Here is a 21,844-nt window from a genome sequence, read left to right as displayed (position 1 = left end):
TTTTTTAATTCGTGACGTAATTATTATTATTATTACATCAAGTACTCGAATGCTTTACAAAAGAAAAGTATCAGAAGTAATTTGGGGGGCCTTAAAGATTTTTTGATGGTTAAAAAAAAAATATGGCGGGCTGTTGATATAGAATCGAATCAGACAGTGAGAAAAAGAGAGAGAGAGAGAGAGAGAGAGAGAGAGAGAGAGAGAGAGTGAAGCAAGTGAATAAACGATAAACTTTGTCTGCTACCACTTAGATTTAAAAAAAAAAAAGGGTCATTGCCAAAAAAATATTTAATACCGGTTCGAAAGCATCAAAGGAAATCTTATTAAAAAAAAAAAAACTAATAATAATAATGATAATGATAATAATAATAATAATAAAACTGACGAAACGAAAAGCGAAAAATAAAAGCAACTCATCAGAATCAAAATAAAAAAATAAAAAAAAAAAAATTTTTTTGTAAATCTTCCTCTCTGGACCCTCTCACATCAAATCTTTCTCTCTCTCTCTCTCTCTTTCTCTCTCTCCCCAATGGCCGCCTTTTAAGGAATACAAAAAAAAAATTTTTTTTTTCGAATTTTCTAAATTTATCCAACGAATATTTTCTTCTTCTACAGTTTTTTTTTTCGGGGGGAATTTAAATTTATTTAAAAAAATAATAGCAGACGACGCTCGTAATTTTCCAGATTTGGAAATTGAAAAATGCTCTTTTCCGACGACGACGATGATAATAATAATAATATATATTAATATATTTTTTACGCCGTATCGATATCATATTTCGATATTGAGTCATTAAAAAAATAAAAAATAAAAATATTATTATTATTATTACAACTTAAAACAGGAAAAATATCGTCGTCTGATGCTACGAATCAAATTTAAAAAGAACGTGGAAGCAGACAAAAGAAGAAATAAGGTTTTTTAAAAGAAGGCGATGAAAAAACGTTACCGAGAAAGGATTTCGAGGGTCGGTGGATCGAATCCGAATATTCGAGTTAGTTTTTTTTTCTTTATTTTCCTTGACCTTTAAATGGTCATATACGCAAGCACGAGCAAAAAAAAAATTTTTTTTATTTTTAAAAATAAAATTAACGTATATTTCTTTATATGGTACGATCGAATAATAATAATAATATGAAAAAAAAGCCTTAAAGTTGTTATTCTTATTAAACGGAAGCCAAAAAAAAAAAAAGTTGTAAAAGAATGCATTCGTCGAGAGCTTTCTAAAGAGTTAAAATTAGATATTGTAATTCTGTAGGAGAGATATTTTATTTATACACACACACACACACACACATTGGGGATTTCGCCCGTGATTGGCTTACGTTCCGTCTCGAAAATACACACCACCGTCTTTTCCAAAATTGGCAGTTCCGAAAAGTTTTGTGTTACACATTTTACACAAAAAAACAAACAAACACACACACACACATTAGTATACACGTAAATACGCACACGCACGCACATATTATTATTAAAAAAAAAAAAAAATACTCATGTTTAAAATACAACGCGTTTTTTTTTCTAATTTTTTTTTTGTTTCGATTCGGTTGTATTTGTTTTAATTTAATTTAATAAAAGTATATACGTACATGTAATAAGAATAATAATAATAATTATTATTATTATAATTTTCGCGTTTGTCGTAGTTGGAAAAAAAAATTTGTTTTCGTATCGGTGAAAAATCAAAGTTTAAAAAAAAAAAAAAAAAAAAAAAAAACAATTTTGTGATTTTATTTTTTAGGTGATGGATGTGTAATTTTTTACTAAAATGGTGGAATATTTTTTTTTGTAAGTAAAACAAACAAACAAACGAACAAACAAAAAAAATTTTTCTTTTTTTTTTTTTCTACGTTCAAAACAATCGATGGTTTGTAATTTTTTTAATTTTTTTTCTCAATTAAATTATAAATTTAATAAATTAAAATTTAAACAAAACACGTGAGTTTGTACAATTATAACAACATCATCAAACAAACAAACAACCAAACAAACAGAAAAAAATTTAAATCATACCATCCACCCCCCCCCAAAAAAAAAAAATTATTTTGTAATCTCTTTTAACCCCATTTTTTACTCTCATACCCCTTACGCTTATTTTTTCATTCATCTTTTATTATTATTATCATCGTGAAAATTTACAGTTTCCAACCTGTTATCATCATCATTATTTTCATCACTTCCGTTTTGAGTATATGATATTTTACATATATTTTTTTCTCTCCCTTCTTTTCCTTCCTTCTCTTTCGAGAAAACATCCGGTCTTCTTCTACAAAAATATTATCGCCCTAAAAATAAAATAAAAATTTAAGAGTGTGAAATGATAATGATAATGATGATGATGATGATGATGATTTTGTTAAAATTGGATTACGCCCACTTGACGGTGTGAAATGATCATCTATCTTGACAGTCGTGGCACCTGTTCAGATAGAAAATCCACACAAGCCCAACCAACGTCTAAATTAGGAATTGATTTAAATGAAAGCATTTATAACTCGCGCACGCACACACACACACACACGAACACAAAACTATAATTTATAATCTATATGAAAAAAAAAAAAATCATAGAGGAAAATAGTCATAGAGAAAATGTTCAAAACGCGCGCGCGCTCGCTCGATTTCATTCATTCAAAATCAAACTCGAAGAATTTCCAGTTTATAACTCGAGGAAGATTTTACCATTGTTTTTAATACTGATAACAGATTCATTGATAAAAAAGTAAAAGGTCAAATCGGTGACCCCAAAAATTTCATCAGGATAAAAAAAAAGAAAAAAATTCTGCAACGTCAGGTTGCGTGGGTAGAATTGTGTGCGTGTGCGCGTGTGTCGACCTCTCGGTGAGGATTCTATAACTGGTTCAGGTTTTTTAAAAAAATTTTTTTATATAATAAAATCATTATTATTATTATTATTGAAGGTGTGTGAGTGCGAATATTATTATTATTATTATTATTATTATTATTATTAATCTCATTTATTTTGTTTACGACGTTGTTAATTTTATTTTTCGTTTCCAATTAACGTAGAAAATTAATTTTTTTAAATTAAAAAAAAAGAACGTAAGGTTATTATTATTATTATTATTATTTTCAGGTTCAAAGTTCAAGAGAAATTCATCGGGGTCATGAATGATTGATAAAAATAAATACCCGGGCGGTTATCAAATTAAATCTCATCCAATGAAAGGAAAAAAATTTTTTACGTCATGACTGTCATCTTAGACGCGATCCTAGACAGGGCTAGGGTGGTCCCGAAAGAAAAAAAATTACTTAACAGGAAACGGAAATACTCGATATCACTCGACGAAGATAAACGGAAATGTACAAAAATTGATGATAATAATATTATTTACACGGGAAAACGTATTAAATTTTTATCATCAATGGATGGAAACGATCATTTTTTTAATAATAATATTAATGATGATGATGATGATAATGATAACGATGATGATGATGATGAAATCAATAATCGATTGATGATACAGTGAGTAGAGGTTAAAATTATAACCGGAAATGATGTCATTTATAATTATTATTAATTAATTTTTTCAATTTTTGAAATTTAGGGAAAGAAAAGTTGGTACTTCATCTAGTCTAACGAATAAAAAACAAAAAATTTTATTAAAATCCAATAGAACACCGATAAGGTAATTAATTATTATTATTATTATACTTACGTTTTATACCCTCGAATAATAATAATAATAATAAACTTTATAATTTATTAGAAATAGGAGAAAATCAAGGTGGAAGCTTAAATTTCATCATCAGGCGTTACCTCCGGAATATCTCAGACACTACAAACAACAAGAAAGAAAAAGAATAATAAAACAAACGGAAACAAATAAAAACAATAATAATAATAATAAAATTAATAAAAGTGAAAATAAAAAAACAAGAAAAGAGTGTAATAAAAATAATAATAATAATAATGATACGGTGAAATATCGGGAAGTGACGGCCGTTTTAAATATGGATAATGTTATCAAGAGAGAAGAAGAAGAAGGAAAAGAAAAAGAAAAAGAAGAAAAAGACGTGGAAAGACTGAAAAAATCAACAACAATCACGTCCGTCGTTAATTGTTTTAATGATAATAATAATAAGAAATCACCATCACCGGAAGTGTTGATACAATCTCGCGTGTCACCGGAAACGATATTTCGAACAACTTTATCCGGTATACCGAATTTAAACGTGGACGTGTCACAGAATAAAGTTTTCTTGGAAAATTTACTAACGAATCAAATCGAAATAAATAGAGTGGATGAAAAAGAGAAAAAATATACGACCGTTAAAAATTCTCTAACGCAATTTAACAAATTGAAAAGTGTTAAAACGGAAGAAAGGCAAAAATCATATTCAATACCATCTAGCGGTAAAATAATGAATTATTCGGATTTACCCTATATGGGTGAAATCACCCTGGATGGTATTAAACCGAGAAGGGGTAGAAAACCTAAAAAAGCGGATATATGTCATTTGATATATAAAAATTACGGTCAAGTTTTTCCGGGTGCACCGGAAAAACAAAACGTTACGGAAATGGTTGACGAAACGTTGTTGAAAAAAGAAATAAAATGGCGACCGGATATAAATAAATGTCATTTAACTTCTAGTCATAATAAAACCAAAGGATCTTTTGATAACGGAGTAGGAGCGAGTTCCGAAAATGTTTTGCCAACCGTATCCGGTTTAATTAATCACGCGGAAGTTCAAAATCGTATAATTAATTCTTTGTTAGAAAAGAGACTGACTCAGGGGTTAAAAATAAAAAAAAATTATCTTGCCAAAGAAGATGGAGGAGATGGTGGAGAAGGAGGGATTGATAAAGATGATAAAATAAATTTGGAAAATGAAGAACCGTTAAATTTATGCATAAGAGATTTGGAATCGTTGAAAATTAAATTGTCGAGAAAACATGGCAACATTTACGAAACGAAACATCAAAAAGAAACGGAAACGAGATTTATTATAAAAACGGAAATTGATGATGATCCTAATCCGGATGTTATAATACAAACAACAACGGATAAAAGCGATTCGGATATAGAAACGACGGATGAAAACGAAGAAGAAGAAGAAGGAGATGATGATGGCGATGGCGATGGTGATGGTGAAGATGATGAAGAAGAAGATGATTTGGCACCGTTTAATTTGGTCACGACAGAATTAAGAGAGTCATCAGATGACGACACATTTTTAAGTCTGGATGATCAAATGAGTCTAACGAAAAAATCAGAAATGAAAACAAAATTTGAAAAACAAAATTCGACTGAGGATTCTAGTCCGATTTTATTATGGCCGGGTAGTAATTTTTTCCTTCCTAACGTGTCGCCATCTTTATTGTGTAATAGAAAAATTGATGACGTTGCATCATCATCGAATTCCATTAAAATCGATACGTGTTCGTCGTCGTCGTCATCTTTGAATCGGGAACAAAATCGTAAAAATTCTAAAAGTAAAGTTGAAGGACACAGAACTCAATTAAAAAGAATGTCATCGACGAGTAATGGTGGTAATGGTGGCAGTGGTGGTGGTGGTGCCGGTGGTGGTAACGGTTCAAAATCATCAAACGTTTTAACAAAAAGAAAACGTTCGGCAATATTCATTCCACCAGTACCTTCGGAAAGTACGACTAATCCCACGACGGAAGTTAGCATATGCAAATTTAAATTTACCGGTGGTGCGAAACCTTCTTTGCAAGAAAAAAAAATGTTGAGCGTTGATTCCGGTGGTAATTTCCGGTATTATTCAGGTACGGGAGATAAATCAATGAGAGGCTACGAATATTTTCCCAGGGAAAGTTTACAACAGTGTCAGGAAAATACAGGATGTTCACCATCGGGAGTTTTTTTAACGGCATCAGCATTGGGAAGCGGTGAAAAAATCCCGGAAGAAATCGGTCATTCGGGATTTTTCGATCCCGATTTTCCGATACAGGTATCAATACCTAAACAATCATCGGAACAAAAAACAAAATTAAAAATAAAATCTAAAAAATACGGATTGGAAAGGAGGGGATCGGATGTGACGACGACGACGACGACGACGGCAACGACGCCGCCTTATCGAACTTTAAGAGAGCATTTATTGGCGCCAAAATGCGAATCAGCGGAAGTGACCATGTTTCCGGAAGACATAACCAGAGATGATGGTAATTCATCGGATCAATCCGGCGGTGAAGGTTTCGATTTTAGAAATTTACCACAAAGTTATTTTGATAATTTTAAAATTCACGATGATACAACCGGAAGTATGACGTCAAAAATTGACGAAAATTTAAATAGAAATAAAAAATTTCGTAAAACGAGAAAATCGTTGGCGAGAGAAAAACTCGAACAAACTTTTAAAGAAAAAGGTTTTCTCATACAAACGCAACAACTTGAATCCGCCGAGGGTGCAACTTATTGTAAGTTCAGACAATTGAGAAAATTCACGAGGTACCTGTTCAGAAGTTGGAAAGATTATTTACCCGGAAATGTAAGAAATCTTAGCGTCGATGCCGGAGTCGATAATAGAGACATGATACTCGATATACCGGAAACGAGTGTTAGAATCGATTCGACGGATCCGGAAACGGATGATAAATTAAAATAAAAAAAATTTTTTTTTTTTAACTTTGTTATTGTTTTCCTCCCCTCCCCCTTCCCCCCTTTTTCTTTCCTTTGAATTTTTTTTTCTTCTGCTTTTTATTTTTCTTTTGTATTATTTAATAAAATCTTATATATTTTAAATAAAAACGAAAAAAAATAAAATTTTCTTTTTTAACGTTTTTTACTATCCTCATACACTCTTTTTTTTAAGAATTCTGATGACACGATTTTCGTTTCTGCTTCCACTTTTTTTTTTTTTTAAACCTGCAATCAAAAAACAAAACAAAACAAATTAAATTAATTATTATTAATTATTTATTTTTTTTGTTAAATAAAAATCAAACAGAAATTTTTTATATTTTTTCGTTCGAATTAATAAGTAACGTTGATGATAATAATAATAATTAATAATAATAATGATATTTACTATAGAAAAAAGAAAGAAAAAAATAAAACAGAAGAAACGAGAAGATGTATATATATATTTACAAAATATTTATTTATTTATATGCCTGAATTTTTTTTTTTATTAAAATTTTATTTATACATAATAATAACAATAATTTATTATTAATCAGGCACTAAAATCAAATAAAATTATTATTAATAGTTTTTTTTTTTAAATAAATAAATAAAGAAAAATAGAAAGAAAAAAAAATATTCTTTTTATTGTGCTTAAAATTTAAATGTTATTTTAACGCATTATTATTATTATTATCATCATCATCATTTTAATATATATATTTTTATAATATATTTAGAAATTTTTAATAATAATATTTACATTAAATTTTATTAAATACAAATTTATTTATATTACAAAAAAATTTTTAAATAAATAAAAATTAAAAATTCGTTTTTAATAAAAAATAAATTTAAAAAATAATTAGTATTAATTAATAGTAGTAATAATTTTTTTTGTTTATTTATTTATTTATTTATTAGTTTAGAGTAAATAGTAGTTGTTATGATAATAATGATAATCACAGAAGAAAGAAGGCAGGTGATATTTTACAAAAAATAAATAAACGAATAAATAAATAAATTTTTATGTGTAACTCGAATGAGGAGCAAAAAGATTTTAATTTAAATATTAATTCCAATCGAATGATTAATAAGTAAATAAATAAATAAATAAACATACATAATAATAACATATTATTAATTAATAATTATCATCATCGAGTTATGAAAACGATAGAATTTTAAACAAATAAAATTTTTTTAATTATAAGCTCCTGAAAAAATTTATATATGCTTTTCATTCAAGTATTGCGAAAAATGTTAAAATTTTTTTTTTTTTTAAACAACCGATTCATCGGCGATTCTTTATTTATTTATTATTATTATTATTAATAAAAAAACAAAAAAAAAATACACAATGTTATTGATGATATACAAGTTTAATAAATAAATAAATAATCCTTCTAATTTATTAATCATCTATGTAATTAATTAATAAGGATCTACTACTTAAAGCTAAGAGATAGGCACAAGAGTTACAGGCAATAAATAAAGCGATTTATTATTAACTTTTTTTTGTTTTCCTTTTAAAAATTATTATTGTTATTATTATTATTATTATTACTTATTTATATATATATATTTATAGATTTATTTAAAATATTAATTATTATTATTATTAAATCGTTTCGTTTCAAGAGATTTTCCCTCTTTTTTTTTTCGTTAAAAACATTTATCATCTCTCTTTATTTCTCTCTCTCTCTCTCTGTCTCTCTCTTTCTAACCATCTCTCGTTTTATTCCCCTCTCCCTCTCTTTGTCTCTCTCTTTTATTTATCTATCGAAATAGATAAAAGAAAAAAAAAATTTTCCGGACATTTAACAACAAACTTAAACGAGCTCTCTACAAAATTTATTATTTATTATCATTATTAATTTTTCTTTATATAATTAATCGAAAAACAAGAATTTTTTTACAAAAAAATATATTTATTTTATTTATTTATTTATTTATTAATTATTTGTGATATTTAATAAAAGGCAAATAGATAAAAAAATTATTATTATTATTATTAATTATTAATAATTTTTTAAATGAAATTAATTATTTATTAAGAGAAAAAAAAGTTTACGTCGAAGGCATTATTATTATTATTATTATTATTATTATTATTATTCATAATGATTAATAAGTTTTATTTATTTATTTATTTAAACGTGAAATTCTTATTAAAATTATTAAAATAAAATTTCATGTAATAATAAAAATAAAAATATAGAAAAAAACAGAAAAAAAGAAAAAAAATTTTTGGTCGAAACGAAGAAATTCCTGATAACGATTTTGGACCCAAAATATCTTTCTTTGATATCACATGAGGATTCGTGAGTGGACGGGTGAGGGGGAGGTGGAAGGGGAGAGGAAATGAGAGGGAAAGGGGGGGGGAGAAACAGAAAAAGACGAAATTTTTTTTTTTATTAAGAGCACTTTCTTTTTTTTTTTTTTTCGTTTGATTTTTAAACCGAAACATTTGTTAGAAAATATTTTTTGTTTAGTGTTTCATATGGTCCCGGACCAGCTCGAACGATTACGATGATAACGATAACAAATCACCGACGAGAGAGAGAGAGAGAGATGATATGAGAAAAGCGAGAAAGAGAGAGAGAGAGAGAGAGATGAAAATAATAGTAAGGAAAAAATTTTCAATTTACAAACAAACAAACAAGAGGAGGGAAGAAATCGAGGCATATTTTTAATTATTGCTTAAGAGTACAAATCTAATAAAATAATAACGAGGAAGGGGAAAGGAGGGGAGAAGAGAGGAGGGTAGAAAGGGAGAAGGGTGTAGGAAGGAGGGGAGAAAAGGAGGGTGGTGGGCAAACAAACAAATTGGCACTAATTTTTTTTTTTTTTCGTTTTTCTCATAACCTCAAAACCACGTTGTCATTTATAACTTTTTCGAATAATAAAATTTTTAAATTGACCTCAAACAAACAACAAAACAAACAAACAAACAAAACAAACAATTTAAAATTACGAAAAAAAAAAGAAAAATTTCAAAGATTAAAAATATTAAAATTATTTACAACGATTAAATTTTTTTTTTTGACTACTCCTAACTACAAAAAAAAATATTTTTACAATTTTTTTTTTCTTCATTTATTATTATTATTATTCGTTGATTAATAATGTTTTATTATTATTATTTAAAAAGCGTGTCAATAGAATGCGTTTGTGACACGAAACGAAAACAAAAACCCCTCGCAAATATTAATAATAACGGAAAAAAAACTAAAAAAAAAAACAAAAATAAACAAACAAAAACTTTTTTTTTTTTTATTTCGACAAACAAAAATTTCTTTTATTAAACAAATAATAAAAAATAAAACGATAATAATAATAATTAAAATTATAAACAAAAAAAAAATAAAAGAAAACTTAAAATTAATGGAAAAACAAAAAAATTGTAAAAAAACTTAAAAAATACGCACCGTAAAAAAAACTTAAAAAAACGAATAAAAAAAAATGAAAAAAAAAGCTTCTGCTATCATAACGTTAAAATCGTAAAAAATAAAATTTATTATTATTATTATTACTTAACACTCTATAGTATTATTATTATTAATTAAAAACGAATTTAAAAAAAAAATTAAAATAATGTACATAAAAGTAAGAAAGAGTTTTTTTTTTTTTTTATTAGAAAACGAATCGACGCAATCAAACGCATTCTTTTCATTATCATCATTATCAAAACGTTGTACACAGTCACGTGATGATGACAAAACAAAAACAAAACAAAAAACGTTAAAAAATAAACAAACAAACGAACGATACACGCCAGGTTCCAGACGGTGTTTTTGGTGTTTGTTTGGGGAATCGACAAGTTTTTTTATCCGTCATAAGCTAAACATCATCTTCTAATGATTTAACCATTGGAATTTTTTGCTTTTGTGCAAACGCGTTCAACACGTAGCAAAGTTGATCCATTTTTTTGTCCAGGAGGAAAAGCTGAAAAAGACAAAGAAAAAAAAAATTCGATTAAAGGTATCAATCTATCACGTATCCAAACTACCCGATCTCATACCTGTTGTTCGACCCGGTACAATCTGGCACCGATCGTCATGGGTTTAACATTTCCAGATCTGTCGATGCCTGCCAGGTAACTTCCAGGTTTTCCAAGAGTTTGATCCAGCCTACGTTGAAGTTCCTAAAAAAGGTAAAATAATGATTCATTCATTCGTTTGCAGAAAAGAAACCCCCCCGGATATTGCAACGTACCTTTATTCGCACCATCATGTTTAAATGTCCCTGACTGTATTGTTCTATGACGTCACGAACGTCGTAAGGTTTTCGTGCCTGTTGAAATTTTCTTCTCGCGACAAAATATTTTATTTTTCTAATGGCACGTATCGCGTTTCTATGAGCTTCTGTCAACCTGCGACCATCCCCCCGAGAAAAAAAAAAAAAAACCATGAAAAATCATCATCATCATTATCATTACTCTCTTTCTTTTTTCACCCTTTGGTAAAAACATTAAAAATTATTATTATTATTATTATTATTTTCTCACTGTGTCACTCTTTGTGGTTCCTCTTGATAATCTATGTCCATATCGTCACTCGGTGCTTCCGTCACGCTACTCGCTTGACTAGTAAAAAGGCTTCCTCTACCACCTTCTCTTCTCACTCTGAATACAAAAATCAAGAAAAAAAGCATAAAAATCACTTGATCGCCGTGCGAACGAAAAGAAAAACAGAAAAAAAAACAAAAAAAAAAAAAGGAAAAACATTTTCATTTGTGTTATTGTTTGTTTGTTTGTTTGTTTGTCCGGTTGTTTTCTACCTGTTGGGTGTTCCCGCTTTGGGTTCTTCCATGTAGAAAACGACATCTCCTTCCGTTTCGACTCTTTCCGCGTTACTACCGTTTGTGCTTTGATTTTGAATTGAACTCGGCGCTTCCATTCGATTCTTTGATTTTCTTCTTTTTAGTACGGATGCTTTTTTTGCGACCTGCATGATCAAGGACTGAGATACCATACAAAATTAACCGTTAAGCACACTGAACACCAAACAATCTTTTTTATTATCGAGCAAAAAAAAAAAAACAATAAAAAAAAAACTGATGCCTTTCCGATAAAATACTTTTTCTTTTCCTTTCAATATTTTTTTTTTTTTTACTCTTACCGCGCGCGCCAAAAAATTATTTTCGAAAAAAAGAAGGCGGTGGAAAAATGGAGAAAAAAATTCAAAAAAATAAAAAAATAACGAAAAACTCGTTAAATGATTTGCCATCGTGATCTTTTTTTTACATGCTTATCCGTTTACTTACGGTTTTCTTTTATTTTATCTCAATCTAAGAAGATTTACTGTTTAATTTATTTTTTTACCCACGAATAGTTTTTCTTACGTTAATATTAAATTTATTTCGTTCCGGAAAGAAAATTTTTTATAAAAACGACTTTTCGTCATAAAAACCGTTAACAATTAAACACGATCGTTAATAAATAATTAACTAATTCCACGACTGTTTTTTTTTTTTTTTTTGCTTTTTTGGAGGGAAATTTAAAATCGAAAAGACCGAAAATATTAAAAAAAAAAATGTGTTAGTAATTCGTACGAGAGAATTAGTCAGTCAGTCAGTCAGTTGTAGGTTTAAACGATAATTTGACGTGACGTGACATTTTTTTTTGAATAATTAAATTAATGGCGTGACCGTCCCTCGTGTTTTTTTTTCTCTTTTTATTTTCCCATCGGGTATGTTTTATACAATTTTTTTTTGCTACGGTTGAGATTTTAACAAAAGGATAATTCCGACAAAAAAAAGGATTACGCGGAATTTTGTTAAGCCTTTTTTTTTTTTGCTAAAGCACACGAAATAAAATAAATCATTCAGTATTAATCGTCGTCACGAGAATCGATTTCCTGTTAAAATAAAAAAACCTAAAAACTTACGAAGATTTCATACGCACGCACACACACACACCATGGCAAGAATATCGATCACGTTTAAAGTTTCTTTCTAGTTCCACGATAAAATACAAAAAAAAAAATATATGGAAAAATGAATGAATTACTAAAATTTTTTTTTTAAAACTATTTTTCCATTCGAATTAAATCACGTGGTGTATTTAAAAAAATGAACGATGATAATGATGACGTTTAAAGTTTCTTTCTAGTTCCACGACAAAATACAAAAAAAAAAAATATATATGAAAAAATGAATAAATCACGAAAAGTTTTTTAAACTATTTTTCCAGTCGAATTAAATCACGTGGTATTTAAAAAAATGAACGATGATAATAATGGTAATAATGATGATGATTATGATGATGATGATAATAATAATAATTTTTTTTTTGTGTGATTTAATGAGCGGAAGTTTGATTATCTCGTCAGAGAGTTTTTAATTCTCGAATTTTTTTTAATTTTTTTTTTTTCACTTTTAATTAAAATGAATTTTTCATTTTTCAGTTTTTTATTTTCTGGAAACTTCTACGGAAAAATATCAGTTAAAAAAAAAACGACGACGACGACGACAACGGCGATGATAATAATAATCAAGTACGTAAAAAAAAAAAAAATACGAAAAAACAAACGAACGGGCGAATGTTTAAAAAGAAAAAGTATTTATACATATCGGATCATTTTGAATGATTGAATGAATGAATAATAATAATAATTTTGCTCGTGTGTGATACGTTATTAACAATCAAACATTAATGTTAATAAATAAAAAAAAAAAATTTATAATTCCGTTAATTTTCAACGAAACGTGTAAAATCGATAAATATATGAAATATTCATGCGAGCAAACAACAAACAACAAGGCAATCATCGAATGTGCGTATATGTATATGTATATACACACTAGAATGTATAAAAAAAAAAAAAGGAAAAAAAGGAAAAACTTACTTTGCTCAAAGGAGTATTTGGATTGTTTGTGTGCGAATTGACATCTTTGACGTATATGTGCCACGTTGCGTGACTATTAAAACCTTTATCGGCTGCATAACATCTCCATAAACATTGTATCAACATGGCCGCCGCGGGTATTTGCCTTCATTAAAGAAAAAAACAAACAATTTAATTTCTTTTTTCCCTTTTTGTCTGCCCTCCCCCTTTGTTCATTATATTACCTGTTGAAATGTTTTTGCCTTTGTTTTTGTTGGACTTTTAATGCGAATCCCGAGCCTAAAATACCAGCGGGTAGTGCGAAAAATGAAATTGCAAAAACGCTAAAACAAGATGCGACGATTTTACCCATCCATGTTTGAGGTACTGCATCACCGTAACCTATCGTCGTCACTGTTATCTGAAATGTGTGATAAGAAAAATTCGAAGGATGAACAAAAAAAAAAAACGGAAAAGGCAGTAAACCCTAGCAAAAACGATTTCCCTGGCAACTATAAAAAAAAAACCGGGAAGAACCGGAGTGAGGGAGGGGAAGGGAGTGAGAGAGAGGGGAAAGCAAAAGGGAAATATCGGATAACCGGAAAAGCCGGATGTGAAATAAAAAAAACCTTTTTTTAAAAGCGTTTTAAAATATTAACAAAAAAAATGGAAGAACAAATGAAAAAAAAAAACGACGAAGAAGTCAATTGGGAAAATAAAAAAATACATACGGGGAGGAGGAGGAGGGAAATGACAAAAGTGGCAAAAGAAATAATCTTCGTACTTAAAAATGAGGGGAAAGGGGGAGGAAGAAAAAAAAAATTGACTCACCACACCCCACCAAAGTGCATCGGCATAACTTTCAAAATCGGTTCTTCCGTTTTCACCTTTCGCATCTTTTTCCGCCAAATAAACAAAATAACTGCTGAATATCAAACCGAGAAAACCTATGTATAAAGTCGTTATCAATTCCTGTGATAAGAAAAAAAAATTAATTGTTTCTAATTCCACGATCGAAAGGAAAAAAAAAAAAATTTTTTTTATCACGTACCTGTCGATGAATGAAAACGACGCTTCCCAAAAGTCTCCATGTTCCACCCTGACGATCCACGTGTAACATTCGAAGTATTTGTAAAAATCTTATGCCACGTATTGCGGATGTTGCAAATACTTGACCGTTTGAACTGCATAATACGACGATTGATGCCACGACGACGATCAAATCTGAAAAAATGACGCATCATTATTTTATTTTATTTTAAAATCGCAATTATAATTTTTTTTTCCAGCGCTGGAAAAATCCCGATCTGGAAAATTAAAACCGGAAGTAAAAAACGTTTTAAAAAAAACAAAAAACCCTTTGTGTCGACTAATTCGATTATTATTATTACACAAAAGAAATATTAAAAAAAAATTTAATCAATCAAAAAAAAATTTTTTTTTTTTTAATTAAATTTTTGGCGGAAAAATTTAAAAATAAAAAATAAAAATTGTTTTTTAAAAGTGAAAAAAAAAAAAAACAAAAATATCAATTTACAAACGTTTTCATTTTTTGTTGTTGTTGTTGTTGTATGTTTGTTTCCATTGAGTTGTAAAAACATGGAAAATTAAAAATGACATAATAATAATAATAATAATAATAATAATAATAATAATAATCTATTGTGACAAAAAAAATATAAAATTTCAAAAAAAAGAAAAAAAATGAAAACGTATAAAAGCATTTCGGATGAGGATTGATTACAAAACAACAACAACAAACATGGAAAAAATTTTTGTTTTTTTTTTTTATTTCATTTTATAAATAAATTAATTGTTTAAAAATTTTTTTTACCGCGACAAACGGTTTGAAACAAACAAAAAAAAGAGATTAACCGTTTTTTTTAAAGTGCGTTCAGAAACGTATTTATCTAATGACACGTTCGAGATGTTTTGAATGTAAAAAAAATTTTACGAAATCCTAACGTTTTAACATGTTTTCGTTTTTGGTTTTTTCTTTTTTTTTAAACAAACGAAAATAAAAAAGAATTTTCTCAAAGGTTCGGTGGTTTGTTTGTTGTTGTTGTTATTTTGTCGTAAACAAAAAAAAGGCTGAAATTTTTTTTTTGTTTTTTTTTTGGAATTAACTCGGATGCAAAGTTTTTTTTTCGAGAGGAAAAATATAATTTTTTTTAAACAATTTTTTTGCAATCCCGTGAAAAAATTTTTTGTTCACGATCGATTGTGTTGCTTTCTTTTTTAATCTTTTTTTATAGAAAAAGAGAGAAAGAGAGAGGGAAAAGAAAGAACAAAAGAAGGGAAAAAGAGAGAGAGAAAGAGACACACACACAGAGGGAGAGAGAAACTGTATGAAAAGAAGAGAAAAGAAAAAAGAAAGGACAAAAGAAGGGGACACGGACAGATCTCTCTCTGAGAGAGAGAGAGAAAGAAAGGAAACAGAACAAAAAAAAAGGAGAGAAGAAGAAGAGAAATAATAAAAAAAGAAGAAAGAAAAGTGAAGAGTAAAAACAAAATAAGAAGAAAAAGAGAGAGAGAGAGTAAAAAAGAATGAAAAAGACCAAAAGAAAAAAGGCAAAGAAATGAAAAATATCAAAAGAAGAAGAGAGAGGAAAAGAAAGAGAGATAGAACAAAAGAAGGGGAAGAGACACACACTGAGAGGGAGAGAAAGACTAAGAGAAGAAAAGAGAACGAGAGACAATGAGAAAAGAAATAACAAAAGAAGGGGACAGAGAGAGAGAGAGAAAGATTTTTTGTCTTCTGCTTAAATTCACGTACCTATAATACAAATGGGTTTTCTAATAAATCGAAGTCGTCCAACGCATCCCATATACTTTGACCGACAACCAGCCGACCATAATCTTATAGCATATTCGACTCCAAAAAAAACAACCAAACAAATTTCCTAAAAAAAAATAATTTATTTCATCAAATTATCATTATTATTATTATTATTTTTCAACACAGTAAGCCTATTAATAATAATAATAACTCACCATCCAAAATAATGTTTCGTTAGCAAAATCTTGATATCCGTCGATTGTTGAAAGGACGCTAAATATTAAACAAATTAAAACAACCATGAATCTGGAACATGAAAAAAAAACGAAAAAAAAATGATAATAATAATAATAATAATAATAAAATGATTTTTTTTTGTCGTTGTTGTTTGTTTGTTTTCGGGGTAACAAACAACGTAAAAAAAAGCACGAGGACAGTTGTTTCCGCCATATTCAGTTTCGATTCACATCCGATCCGATTAAAAAAAAAAAAATTGGATTCTGATTTCATACAGTCATTTAAAGGTTTTTGATTTATGCTTTCGATCAAGTTTCCGGTTATTCTGACCTCAAGCTTCCGGTTCAAAAAAAAAAAACACGATAATATAATGATAATAATTTTTTTTTTTTTTTTATTGAAATTCACACACAAAAAATTTTTTTTTCTTTTTTTCAAATGTTAAAATCTATATTAAAAAATAAAAATAAACGATTTATTACGTCATTTCCGGTCAACAAAAAAAACGGAAAAACAAAACCGTTTCCGTTACAGAAAAAAAAGAAAAAAATTTTCCCCTTTTTATTACTCACACACAATGACCTCATCTTTAAATAATAATAATATTAATTTGGAATTTTATTTATTATTCTGGAATAAATTCTGGAATGAAAATTTAAGGAAAATTAATGACGTCATTCACTTAAACACTATTATTAATGTCCAAACACGTGTTTGATGAAGAATAAAACCTGGAGAACAAAAAAAAAGTCACGAAAGGTTTTTTTAAATTATATATATATAAAATCAGGTGTGAGAAAGAAAGAGAAAGATAGAGAGAAAGATATAGTGGAGTTTTATTATTTTCCTTTTACTTTTTCTCTTTTTTTCTTTCTTTTCCACTTTTCCAGAACGTAAAAAAAAAAAAGGAAAAAAGGAAACAAATTCTAATCGTATCTTTTCTCCTATGGGACGAAATAACAAGTGAAGTAAATATTTCAAAATTTAATTTAAAAACCGAAAATTCCAGATATAAAAAATTGTGACAGAAGAAATAAAAATCTCTCATCCTCTCTCTCTCTTACTTTTACCTGTTGTCCTGTTCTTCTCCCCTTTCCCTCCTTCCTTTCCTTCTTTTCCCCCCCGGATTCATTTTTCCAGAAAAAAAAAAAGAAAAAAATTTGTTATCGTTGTCGTTCATCAGTCGATTAAATCGATTTTTTTTTTTTTTTTTTTTTTTTTTTGAAGTTAATAAGAAATTAATAATGAAACGGTCGTGGTTTTAGAAAATAATAATAATAATAATAATAATAATTGTTCATTTTCCGTGCGATCGCGTTACCTTTTTTTTTATGAACGGTAAAAAAAAAAAAATGTCGTTTCAACTTTTTTACTTTTTTCATTATTATCATCATTTTTGATTCTTTTTCATTTTAATTTGTTTCAAAATTATTATTAATATAAAAAAACAAAAGAAATAATAATAATAATAATAATAATAATAATAATAAATAAATAAATAATGGAGAAATGAAAAAAGAAAAAATTTAATTACAAACAAACAAACATTATTTTTTCCCTAGAATTTTCTCTCGCACGAAATCATCTGTCATTATGATTTTTATGTTAAATTTAATTTTTTTTATTTCCTGTCGTGATGATAATAATGATAATGATAATAATAATAATAATAATAATAATAATAATAATAATAATAATAATAATAATAAAAAGGTAACAACGACAACGACAACAACAAAGTTTTTTTACGAGTTTAATTATGTATATATATTTTTTTAAAATAATTTTTTATGTCAGGGACGTAACCAGACGTTTTTTTAAAAAATATATAAATTTAAAAATGGATTAAAATTATTAAATTTTATGCAAAGGGAGGGAGGAGGAGGAGGAGTGGAAAAAAGAGGAAAAAGTGGAAAGGGGAGTAATGAAAAAAAAAAAATTATTTTTATTTATATTCTTCTTCTTCTTCTTCTGAGGATTTATGATAAAGAAAAGAAAAGAAAAAAAGTAGAAATGATTGATGCATTGATATATATTAAAAAGGAGAGAGAGAGAGAGAGGGAAAGTAGGGGGGATGAAGAAGGAAAAGCGATAGAGAGAGAGAGAGATACACAGAGAGAGAGAAAAGACAGATAAGTGAATTGGAAAGGGAATATAACGTATGTGTCGGAGGAATGCAAAGAGTGAAATATACCGAAAGCAGAAGACGAAAAAAAAAAAAAAGAAAAATGGAGAAACCTAAACGAAAAAAAAAAAAAGAAAACTGTTGGATTTAATAAAATTTAATGTCTTGGAACCGACAGCGAACGCAAAAAAAAAAAAAAATTAAAACTTGTCAGAAATTTTTCTTTTTTTTTTTTTAAAAAGTGTTCGTTACAACGCACACGCACACCCACACTCACACGCGCACAGATTTTCCAGATGGATTTTTTTTTTCCAGTTTAAAAACAATAAATAATTGCTTAAAGAAAAAAAAAAACTTTAAAATGGTGGCAGCAATTTAAACTTTCTAATCCATCATTATCCGATGACTTAAAAAAAAACCAACAACAACCAACACATAAAATCCGTAAAACAAACAGAAACGTAAAACCCTTATAAATATTATTATTATTATTATTATTATAAACGTAGAATTTGATAACGCTCCGATTTTGACACCCTCGTTAAATCAAATCTTTTAAAATATTTTCATTCTCGGTAAAAAAGAAAAACAAAAAATTTTTTAATAACGACAACAAACGACAACAGCAACAGCAAAAATTATTTTTGTTAACAACCTAAAACAAACAAACAAACAAGCAAAAACTTCATTAACGAATAAAAACCGCACAGAAAAAAAAAGAAGGAATTATCCGCGTAAATTTATCTCAAAAATTTATTTTATTATCGCGATCAACATCATCATTATTATTACTTCCTTTCATAACCGGAAATGAAATAAAAGTTTCAAAACTTTTTTTCCTTTTTTTCCTTTTGTAAATCAAAACGTTTAAAATATCAATTACGTTTAAAATGTTGTTAAAATGCGTGCATATCATTTGCGCACTTTTTAAAAAAAAAAAAAAACGATAAAATAATTATTGTGACGTAAAAATCGATAACGATTCCTTCCCGCTCCTCACCCTCCCTCCCCCACTTCCTTTTCCTAATGTTCATTATCGATAAGATCCCCTAAAAAAAAAAAATTAATAACAATTTTTTTTTTGTTTCTCGTCGAGAGATTTACTCCCATCGCTGTTGTTGTTACAACATTTATTACAAACATAATTACACCGCAAGAGTTTTTGGTTGTTGTTGTTTGTTGTGTTGTTGTCGTTGTTGTTGTTTCACTTTGATTTATAACGGTTTTTTTTTTTTTTAGTTTTCATCATCAACGCGTTATCATCATTTATTTTTTTTTTTTTAATGTTAACTTTTTTCTTTTCTTTTTAATGTTTACCATCAAAAACATTTTAAGGTTTTTATGTTTTTGCTGTTGTTGTTGCTGTTGTTGCTGTTGTTATTGTTGTTGTAAAAAAAAAAAAACTTTTTCTTTTTTTTATTTTTCACGCCTTTTATCATTAACGTTATTACTATCATTATTAACTTTTTTCCCTTTTTTTTGTTCTCCGAGAAATGGGGAAATTTGTGGGGAGGAGGGCTGAAAGAGGGGTCGAAGAGGAGAGGGGGAAGGGTAAAAAAAATAGCAAACGTTAAAAATTTGACAAAATTAATAGAAAAATAAAACGAATTTTTTTTCTCTCCCTCTCTCACACGCACACATATCTTCTCTCTATCACCGTATACACGTTCCAGCAAGTTAGTTTATTTCCTGGAGAAACGATTTCCGTTAAATTCACACAAAACTTAAATGAGAGAGAGTGAGAGAGAGAGAAAAGTTTAAACTTAAATTGAGAGAAAAGCAAATCGATAAAATAAATAAAAATTTTTCCCATTTTAACGCAAGCGCTCCCGTTCTTACTTTATAATAAATTCCTTTTTTTCCTTTTTTTTTTTTCCTTTTTAAACTTGATTAATAAAATTTTTATTTAACAAAAAAAAATTATCAATTTAAATTAATTCTACCATTCATAAATTATTATAATTATTATTATTATTATTATTATTTAGATATTAATAAAATTCCAGTCGTAAATGTAAAAGGAAAAAAAAGGAAAAAAAAACGATTTTGAAAAATGATTGCCTTTCTCAACTTATTCCTTTCAATTTTCTATTAAGAATTTCTTTGAATTTTTCTCTCTCCCTTCCTCCCTTCCCCAAAAAATTTTTCTCCATTTAAAAAGAAGGAAAAAAAATGGCGGATCTTTTTTTTCAAAATTCGCGATACTCGAATTAAATTCATATCAACACCGCCATCGATTTTTTCCCCTTTCTCTCTCTCTCTCTCTTTTTCTTACCCTCTCTCTCTCTCTTTTTTTAAACATAAAAAAGGACGTCATGAGAATTGTTAATAATTTCCGGTTGAAAATAAAAAATAAAAAAAAAATGTCGTAGGCATCAAAAAAATATAAAATAATAATAATAATAATATTTTGGAAAAGCAGACGGAGGTAGAAGAGACTAAGAAAAAAGGAAAAATAATAATAATAATAATAATAATAATAATAATAATAATAATAATAGTACGCGAGTGAACACAATAAGAAAAAACGTTCAAAGGAAAAAAAAAAATAAAAAAAAATAAAAGGAGAACAAAAAAAGGAAAATATATAAATGTTTTTTACGAGCCATAAAGTAAAGAAAGAAAAGAGAGAGAGAGAGAGAGAGAGAGAGTATGAAAATCTCAAAACGGAAATAAGTTACCATTTGTTTAAAAAAAAAAAAAGGAAAAAAGGAAAAAGAAAAAAAAAATTGAAAAAAAAAAAATATAAAATTTGAAAAATGATACGGATTTGATATGTTTATCAAATGACCGCAAATGTTCATTTTAAATTTCTTAATGGCATTACTTTTTTTTTTGCATTCTTTTAAATTTAATCATCAAAAGGTTGAATCAAATATTTATTGATTCCTTTTTTTTTTTTCTCCTCAGTCGTAAATAGTTTTTTCAAAGGAAAAAAAAAATTTAAATTTTTCTGTAATATAAGGGGAAAAAAAGGAAAAAAAGAAAAAAAAGGAAAACGTTTGATTTGCATATATGATTTTTATAGCGTAACGATCGCGGTAATTTACATTCGACTAAAAATCCTCGCCGTTTTCTCTCACCTCGTTTTTCCTTTTTTTTTTTTTTATCCGGAAAATTCTCCCGTTCCCCTTCCATTTCTTCCTCTCTCTCTTTCTCTCTCTCCCCCTTTCTCTTCCCATCCACCCATCTCGGAAAAAATCTTTTTTTTTTTTTTTATTAAATAAATAATAATATATTTATGGGAAG

At 27.8% G+C, this 21,844-nt stretch overlaps 2 protein-coding genes across 2 annotated transcripts; one reads left to right on the top strand and one right to left on the bottom strand.

The window, feature by feature from the left end:
• Positions 1 to 3,486: 3,486 nt before the first annotated feature.
• Phum_PHUM614880 (uncharacterized protein) lies at positions 3,487 to 6,607 on the top strand (the record flags this gene model as incomplete). The annotated part of the gene is made up of 2 exons (XM_002433089.1): positions 3,487 to 3,494; positions 3,739 to 6,607. The coding sequence occupies 2 exons, from the start codon at positions 3,487 to 3,489 to the stop codon at positions 6,605 to 6,607; spliced, it is 2,877 nt and encodes a 958-aa protein (XP_002433134.1).
• A 3,860-nt stretch (positions 6,608 to 10,467) lies between these two features.
• Positions 10,468 to 16,539, bottom strand: Phum_PHUM614870 (voltage-gated potassium channel, putative; the record flags this gene model as incomplete). Its single annotated transcript, XM_002433088.1, has 12 exons — positions 16,449 to 16,539; positions 16,231 to 16,357; positions 14,506 to 14,678; positions 14,286 to 14,426; positions 13,700 to 13,875; positions 13,518 to 13,620; positions 11,407 to 11,573; positions 11,135 to 11,251; positions 11,066 to 11,083; positions 10,843 to 10,999; positions 10,649 to 10,771; positions 10,468 to 10,572 (listed from the first exon to the last, which is right to left on the bottom strand). The coding sequence occupies exons 1-12, from the start codon at positions 16,533 to 16,535 to the stop codon at positions 10,468 to 10,470; spliced, it is 1,494 nt and encodes a 497-aa protein (XP_002433133.1). The 5' UTR covers positions 16,536 to 16,539.
• Between the last annotated feature and the right edge of the window lie 5,305 nt (positions 16,540 to 21,844).

The sequence above is a fragment of the Pediculus humanus genome, genomic scaffold (genome assembly GCF_000006295.1).
Source record: "Pediculus humanus corporis 1103172108322 genomic scaffold, whole genome shotgun sequence".
NCBI classification, from domain to species: domain Eukaryota; kingdom Metazoa; phylum Arthropoda; class Insecta; order Psocodea; family Pediculidae; genus Pediculus; species Pediculus humanus.
The sequence above is the reverse complement of the archived record's forward strand: the minus strand, read 5'-3'. Positions and strand labels throughout refer to the sequence as shown.